The 8,880-nt window shown below is 41.1% G+C and overlaps 1 protein-coding gene across 1 annotated transcript; it reads left to right on the forward strand.

Moving 5' to 3' along the window:
* Positions 1–275: 275 nt before the first annotated feature.
* ptger4a (prostaglandin E receptor 4 (subtype EP4) a) lies at positions 276–4,801 on the forward strand. Its single transcript, XM_050051561.1, has 2 exons — positions 276–1,314; positions 1,739–4,801. Exons 1-2 carry the CDS (start codon positions 526–528, stop codon positions 2,306–2,308), a joined length of 1,359 nt encoding a protein of 452 aa, XP_049907518.1. The 5' UTR covers positions 276–525; the 3' UTR covers positions 2,309–4,801.
* The last annotated feature ends 4,079 nt before the right edge of the window (positions 4,802–8,880 follow it).

An 8,880-nucleotide genomic window follows, 5' to 3' on the forward strand; every position in this document is an offset into this window, starting at 1 on the left:
AACGTAAACACAGTAGAATTTTGGCTTGATGGTAATTTTGAAAGCACAAATGCAAATTTTGTAGAAGTTTGAACTTTTTTCCTGTGAGTTTAGGTTAACCTTTGTGTGAAGGTGCTTAAGGGCCCTTCCTGCACCAGGCTGAACAGCTGATGAGAGCTGTGAAGTGAAATGAAGGGGAGGGACTGAACCCTGCAGGAAGCTTGAAGGCAGAGCCTTATTCTAATGAAGTCACTTGGTGTCTGATGCCTGCTTTTTATCTCTCTGTCCTGGTGAGTAAAATGTGTCTGTCTTGTAAAGCTAGCTGAGGATCTGATAGGTACCGTCGGTAACCACAGCAGCGGCCACATGATGCTCTGCAGGAGGAAGAACTTTTTCAGAAGTTGGTTTTAAGATAAGGTACAAGCAGTTTGAAAATGTTGCACACGCTTCTTACACGTGCAGATAAGTTCTCTGCTCTGGACTGGAAATACTGGCGGTAAGAAAACTTGTTTGACTCGCCTTGAACTGCGTTTGAAGGACAAAACGATGAATAATCAATCGATGACAGGGAGGACCATGGTCCCGACCATTCCGTCTATTATGTTCATTTTCGGGGTGGTTGGGAATGTCATCGCCATCGTGGTTCTTTGTAAATCTCGCAAAGAACAGAAAGAAACCACGTTTTACACGCTTGTGTGTGGACTGGCAGTCACGGACCTCCTGGGCACACTGTTGGCCAGTCCGGTCACCATCGCCACTTATGTGAAAGGATCATGGCCCGGAGGGGACCCGCTGTGCCAGTATTTTGGATTCACTTTGCTTTTCTTCTCTCTGGCGGGACTCAGTATCATCTGTGCTATGTCGGTGGAGAGATACATCGCTATAAACCATGCGTACTTCTACAATGACTATGTGGACCAGAAACTGGCGGGTTTGACTCTCCTGGCGATCTACATCTCCAACGCGCTTTTCTGCGCCCTGCCGATTATCGGCTTTGGACAGGTGAAGAAACAATATCCGCAAACTTGGTGTTTTTTAGAGTGGAGGAGCAACAAGACCAGCGATGCCGCCTACTCCTACATGTATGCAGGTTTCAGCTCTCTTCTCATTTTCGCCACTGTTATCTGTAACGTGCTGGTGTGTGGGGCTTTGATCCGGATGCATCGGCGCTTCGTGCGCAGGATGTCGCTGGGAACCGATCTGGGGCGCACCGTGAACATGGAGCCGCCGAGGAGAGGACGCAGCTTTGGACGTCTGGCCGGTGCAGAGATTCAGATGGTCATTCTGCTCATAGGCACGTCGGCAGTGGTGCTTATCTGCTCCATCCCACTTGTTGTAAGTTGGCCTTTTTTCCGCGCCCTGTGGGTTACTATTATCTTTTACGCACTGATCTTTTACGCGCAAGTGTCGTTTTTTTGTAGGTTTTTCCTTTCCCCTTTCAACCCACTCCTTAGGTACTCTTGTCTTTGTTCATTCTATCCATTACGCACGTTTTACGCACGGCTCTTTTTACACAAAAATGTACTTACTTTTGCACATGGCTTTTGATGCTAATCCAAGTTGATTAAAGAGAAAGTCCAAACATATTTCTATATAGATTTGATTCTTTTTTCTCCCTGCTCTCTCTTTTTCTGCTCCAGCAGTTGTGTTTCTCACTCTTCCTTCAAGAAACACAGATATACACAACCACAGCTGTACACTCACACATAGTTTGAAACACTTATTTATCTACTTAATGGTATTCTCTGTTCCCTTGCAGGCTCAGGTGTTTTTGAACCAGCTGTATAAGACTCCAGTGGAGCTACGTTTGGACAAAAACCCTGATCTTAGAGCGATACGCTTCGCCTCCTTCAACCCCATTCTTGACCCCTGGATCTACATCCTGCTCCGCAAGGCTGTTCTTCTCAAGCTCATTGAGAAAATCAAGTGCTTATTTTGCAAGATGGAAGCACGGGGGCAACAGAGACAGGGGAACTTTAACTGTATAGACGCTCATCAACTCTCCTCGGTCATTTCTAATCGGGACTCACATTCCCTGGTTTCCCATGACCTGCGAGACTTCTCCAGCAGCTCCCAGACCTTCCTCTACCTGCCAGAGGGGAGTGAAGTGTATAAAGGAAGCTGCCATAAAGTAGACAGAGTCTCTAGTTCACAGCCTTCATCTGACAGAAACTCAAGAGCTTCTTATTCGTCTGAGCGAGGCAGCATTGATGCTCAGAGCAGAGAAGGGACAGATGTTATCAGGGACCTCTCAGCTCTGCCATGCCCAAAAGACCAAGCACTTCAGGTGTCGCTGAGCACTCAGACAGTGGAGGAGAAATGCATCTGACTTAACTCTGAATTAGGAGAAAGTTCTCAGTTCGCTCTGGGGTAGCTTGTCTACTGAATGACTTCTGCAAAAAAAACTTTCAAACTCTGAAGGCACATAAAAAATAATAAATGACTCTTCTTGTGAAGTCGGACACATGAAGCTTGGAAGAGGAACAGATAATCTTGAAGCGCTGTGAGCTTTATCTTCCTGTTTGTCTCTGTTTCAGCACCCAGCTACCTCAAGTGATGACTATCTCTGACTGTGTGAGCAGATTTTGACATTTTTGCCCAAAACAGATGTTATTCTCCCAGAGATGACCCACTTCTTCATGACTCAAGTGTCAGTGATGGAAAAGTGATCCTTCCTAATTTCAGCTACTTTGTTTAATGATTGTGGAAACCTTTACTGTAAAGTAGATGTGGCTCAGCTGTTTAGAATAACTGAGTCACACACTTGTGGTCAATATAGGAACTGAAAACACTATTGAATGTGATCCTTATGAGTAATCAGTGGCATGTGCGATTGATTTGCTTCATAAACTCTATTGTACAGGGCTTTTTGAAGGACATATTGTGTTAGTTCCATGACTAATGTACAGTGCAGTATTATTATGTGGTGAACATCCAAAGTTTTCATTCCTTGTTCCTGGAATACACACAAATATGTCATCTCAAATTATTTAAAAAGAGGTTTTCCATCTTACAGTGAGGGTACAATGGTTCCTGTGCCATAGTAATTAATACTAAACATTTTTTTCCGCAGCTTCAGAAAATGTGGTGTAAGTCAGCGGACAGATGTCATTTAAAGGTCCAGTGTGTAGGAATTAGGGGGGTATAATGGCAGAAATAGAATTTTTTTTATAATAAGTATGTTTTCTTTAGTGCATAATCACCTGAAAATAAGAATCACTGTGTTTTCGTTACCTTAGATTGAGCTGTTTATATCTCGTAGGAAGCCAGTCGCTGTCTAGATCACCATGTTGCGCTGCCATGTTTCTACAGTAGCCCAGAATAGACAAACCAAACACTGGCTCTAGATAAAGTCAGTGTTTGTGTTTACATCTCTTAATGTAAAGCGTTTTTAACAAAATAAAATCTCCAGGTCTGTTTGTTTTGAAGAGGAGGAGACCTTTGCAGAAAAATCTCTTGATTGTCTGACTCAAAAAAAAAAATTTGAGCACACGTTAGCAGGTGCTAGGCTAGCAACCCATCTCCGGCATGTCAAACGGGTAGGAAAAAACACTGATTTGTAACATGAAACTGCTTTATTCAGTGTTTTTACCAGTTTTAATCACATGGTCCGTTTGTTTGGAGAGGAAGAGACCTCTGTGGATAATTCAGCTCACGGTAAAAACCTCCTGAACAAGAAACACTAAAAGAATTCTAACCAGGAGTAGTTTCAGCTGGTTGCAATCTGCAGTTCTCACAACTAGATGCCACTAAATATCCTGAAATCATACACACTGTACCTTTAACATGGTGTTAAGATGATGATATTTCAACACTCTGTGGTGTTCTAGATGATCAATGTTGTACAAATTATTGTTTGTAAGACAATTATTCTTCTCTAGGAGAAGGTTTTAGTTGATAAATCAGAGCTCTTATCCACCCTAAAGAAGTATTTGATCAGTCCTTGTGCTCATGATTTGCCTTCTTACTATACAGCACTAACATCCAGAAAATCAGGACTTTGCAAAATGTTTTGTATCAGATAGGGCTGCAACTTAAAGTTATTTTAATTAGCAGTTATTCTGCTGGTTATATAATAATTGTTTAGTCAAAATGTCAGTTTCTGTGATCCTATTCTGTGCCCCATTTTTCCCACTGGCAGAATTCCCCTTTTTAATGTCTTCATTTAGTCAATTGACACCTTCAGCTGCTGTCGTAGCACTATATATATAATAGACTGAACTTTTGAACTCCTGTTTGTATGAGATTTTCCACTCACATGAGATTTATGTCTTAGTTTCAGCAGCTTTGAATCACACCGTCTGCCTCCTTTTCCCTGTTATTAAATCGGCTCCAGATTGTTGCTTCATGTCCCGGATTACATTCTTGCCTTTCTTGTTTCTCCTGTTGCTGTTAATTTTAGACAAGCTTGTTCGTGTGCATAAATGCTGAGAATCACGCCCCTCAAGATTGCACAATATAATGATATTCGGTTAAGGGTAGAGTTTGAAACACAAGCTGCCTATTCGAAAAAGGTCTTTTAATTTATTTCTTTATCATTTATTTTTTAATTATGCACTTTATTTTGTTGTATTGTATTTTATTCTGTTTATATTGTCATGTATGGTTAAATATGTGGACATATAATTATTGTTGTGTCACTTTTCATATCTGTAAACATGACTGTGTGTGCCATAACTGAGCGGTAATAACTTCAGGAAAATGAATGTGTACATTTTATAATGCAGCTGTAAATCAACCCTGACACTATGACTTCACAGCAAACCTGACTTTTGACATGTCGTCATATGTTGTCAACATAAAGCGGAAGTTTATAATATGAGCACCAAGTTTCTCACACTCTTTTTTCCTGCTAGGGTTTGTTGAGATCATCTCCTGACCCCCATTAGCATAGACAAATGGCCCTGAGAAGAATAGGCTTCTCCAAAGTTTATAGACAAATATACACAATTACACACAAAATACACAAACAAACAATATTTAACACTCTGGCGTAAGGTTACATAAAATTAAGATTTCTCTAAGAGTACACAAAGCCTCTGGCTCTTGGTAATGTGTCAAATAGCTCATGCCAGACACTCACACAGAGAAAACAGAGAGTCTTAGTCTGACAGAAAAATATCTGGGTCGCAGGAAGTAGACCTGGCTGAGAGATCTTCTCTGCTGAAACAATAAACACAATCTAAGGCTCCAGTTCATTGCAATTAAGCTTAAACAAGCAATGCAGTGGCTTAGACAAACACATTGCAGAGACGCCTAAAAAGACAGTGTCAGAGTATCCTCCAGACTCTGGGAACAACACAAATTAATTAAATGAAGCTGTGAAAAATGGGATTGTACAGTAGTGGCACCTAGTTGCCAGAATAAATGTTGGCATTGTAGGTTTCTGCAAACCATGGATACATTACGTTTGTTTAATAATATGTAGCTGATACGTGAAAACATTACATTTCTTTACGTTTCAGCAACACTATGGTTAACATCTGGTTAGGCTGAGGCACAAGAAAACACTTCGCAGGAAAAGATCGTATTTTGGCTTGAAATCCTGTTTTTGGAGGCACAATCCTCGCCGGAAACTGAGTGATCTCTCTGTAAAAAACAAGTGCTTTTTAATGGCACTATCCCGGCAGGAAACATGGCAATGACTCTGTAAAAAACAACCACTTTTTTGTGGCATATTCAGGTAGAAAAGGCAGCAATGTCTTGATAAAAAAAAACCTTTTTGTTGCACTATCCCAGCAAAAAGTGCAGCCATTTCTCAGTTTAACAACCAATTTTTATTGTACTATCCCGGGAAACACAGTGATGTCTCAGTAAAAAAACAACTGCTTTTCGTCACACTATCCCAGCAGGAAATGAGGCCACGTTTCAGTAAAAAACAAGCACTTTTCAAAGCACTATCTCTGCAGGAAACGCAGCGATGTCTCTGTAACAAACACTTTTCGTTGCACTAACCCGGCTAGAATCGCAGTGATGTCTGTGTAAAAAAACAACTGCTTTTCATTGCACTATTATAGCTGTAAACACAGCAATATCTCAGTAAATTGATGGCTTTTCGTGGCATATCCAGGCAGAAAAGGCAGCAATGTCTCAATAAAAAACAGCCACTTTTGTCACACTATCCCAGCAGGAAAAGCTGAAAAGTTTCAGTTAAAAACAACCACTATTCACGGCACTATCCCAGCAGGAAATGAAGCCATGTCTCAGTAAAAAACATCATATTTCACAACAATATCTTTGCAGAAAATGCAGCGATGTCTCTGTAAAAAGCGACCACTTTTCACTGTACTATGCCACCTGGAACACAGCGATGTCTCGGTAAAAAACAATGTCTTTGCATCGCACTATCCCACCTAGAAACGCACCATTATCATAGTAAATCAACCACTTTCCATGGCACTATCTCGGTTGGAAATGCAGCCATGTCTCGCTAAAAATCAACCTCTTTTTGTGGCACTATCCCCAGTGGAGACACAGCAGTGGGTCACTAAAAAACACCCAGGTTTAGTGGCTAAAATGTCACTGGAAATGCAGCAATGACTTGCTAAAAACAACCGGTTCTTTTGTTTGTTGGTCTCAAACAGTGGTCTGCAGCTTGGCAACGCACTATCCACCTTCCCCTCCACCTCCAGGTGACAAAGCCAGCTCATATACTGTGTCACTTTATAAACGTTGACATAATGCATATGAAACATACAAATGTAATGAATCTGTGGATTGCAAAAATGTATAATGGCAACAATTGCCTCTGGCTACTGAAGCGGTAGCGGGACTCTGTGATGCATGGAACAGGCCCTCTACTTAATCCTCTTCACCCTCACCAGGGTCTGCTCTAATTAAATGTATAAATGGACAAACAATGAGTGTGATATTTACCGTCTGTGTGAACAGCTGTACATCCACATCCAGTGCAAATGAGAATAGCCTCACTGACATCAGCCCTTAGAAACAAGCCTAACACAAGTCTTTTCTAACAATAAATGAGGATTATTTTGATACATGTGTTAAATTTGGAGGTGATGATGCTCTGGTAAGAGGCTCCATAGTCATAACAAGTTGACGTAAATGTTGTTATGATAGTGGAGGAAACCTGTGGAGCTGCTTAACATCAGCAGGGTCCATAAGTGACAATCTGCACTCTGTCCCCTCATGTGCTTAGTGATAAAAATCAGAAAACACCTGCTGCTCTTCCATGAGTGCTGTCACCCTCCGTTAACAAGAACACTAAACAACCCCTGTCTTGAAATACGCCACAACCAAAACAGGAGCTGATGCACACTGGTGACACACTGATGACACTGGTAAATGTCTGACAGTGGTATAAGAGCCATGTCCTTCTTCCCTGGAGTGATGCAGAAAACAGGAAATGTGTTTCTCTCACATTAGTGCCAAGATCATCCTTTGTGAGTGTGACGCCCATAATGCAATATGATCTTAGTGCTATTGTACTATCAGGACAATGAGACCTTGTTTGGTGATCAATTTTAAAGCTCAAGGTCAGTTCTGGTAATTCTGTTTTTTACTTTCTCAGGATCTGACATTTCAACAGTTATTGATTGGGAATATTTTATCTGTAGACTGTAGTAAAGAAAAATGTTCACACTGAGTAACAGGGACGCTGCATCTGTGCGGCTGTTGGATTATATGTTAATTTTCTTTTAGTGATTTCAACAACACAAACTAAATTCCATACACCTTCATTTTGTTAAAGGGAAACTCCACCAATCTGCAAAATATAACCAGTAGAGACAAGATTATGTTGCATTTTTGGACCATTACTTGCAATTAAAAGTCAGGATATCCAACATATTCTCACTCCGACCTCATCACATATTGATGTTTGGTCATGGACTGTCCACGTCCACATACAACGTGCAAGGTACCCTGGGTGCGTTGGTTGTGGACATTCTGGGACACCGTGTCAAGTTCTGCCTGTTACATGCATTGTCTTCTTCCAAAATACACTTCAGTTTTAACAGGAAATTTAACGTTTACAGACAGTCTCTTTCAAAATAAACGCATTATGCTGGTACAACAGCACAAATTGACTTTTTCTTTTCTTTCAACAACAAACACACACGTATCATGCCGACGTTAAAGGATGCCTTTTTTCGTTGGTTTCTGATGCCGCAAATTACTGCCCAAGCACCAGATTTCAGCGACATCGGAGTGAGCCTGGGCTTGGATATTCTCTCAGCTCTCAACTCAAATTTATTTGCACAAAGCACATTTAAAAACAACTACAGTGTTATACAAAAGGAATAAGATGCTAAAAACACACACAAGAGGCAACATAACTTTAGAGACACAACACACACAGGCCTGCAACATAGAAAGCCACATCAGGGGGGCTCAAACGCTAATGACTAAAAGTAGAGCCTGGACTTAAAAGAGTCAATGGAGGGGTGGATCCACAGTTTGGGGGCAGACACAACAAAGGCACAATCACCCCTGAGCTTAAGTCTGGAACGTGGGACAGCCAGGAGCTCCAGGTCAGCTGACCTGAGGGACCTGGGAGTAGAGTAAGGGGTTAGAAGGTCTGCGATACAGGATGGGGCTAGACCATTAAGACCAATATCTTGGTCTCTGCTGCACAGATTTGTCCCTCCTAAGTTACTCAACTACTTAATTGCTGAAGTGCTCCTTTAAGATGGTGGGAGATAATTCAGAGCATATGTCTCAACACCTGGACAGATAAAGTCCATTTGCATGCATAGATACTGTTTAAGCTAAATGAGAAATACTGTATGTTGTTTTTTGTAATTTGGGTGAACTAACCCTGAAGTCCAACTCAAACTTAAAAATGTATAAATTTACAATAGTATAGTGTTGTCTTTCCTGCTTATATAAGAGGAAAGATGTCGCCATATTGTTTTTTTTTTAATATTTATTCTATATTAT

The sequence above is a fragment of the Epinephelus moara genome, chromosome 8 (genome assembly GCF_006386435.1).
Source record: "Epinephelus moara isolate mb chromosome 8, YSFRI_EMoa_1.0, whole genome shotgun sequence".
In the NCBI taxonomy this organism is placed as follows: Eukaryota; Metazoa; Chordata; class Actinopteri; order Perciformes; family Serranidae; genus Epinephelus; species Epinephelus moara.

What these genes read in the sequence shown, in the direction of transcription:
- ptger4a (XM_050051561.1), top strand. Translation starts at nt 526, where the DNA reads ATGAATAATCAATCGATGACAGGGAGGACCATGGTCCCGACCATTCCG. An exon ending in TCTGCTCCATCCCACTTGTT is followed by an intron (nt 1,315 to 1,738) that starts GTAAGTTGGCCT and finishes GTTCCCTTGCAG; the next exon opens with GCTCAGGTGTTTTTGAACCA.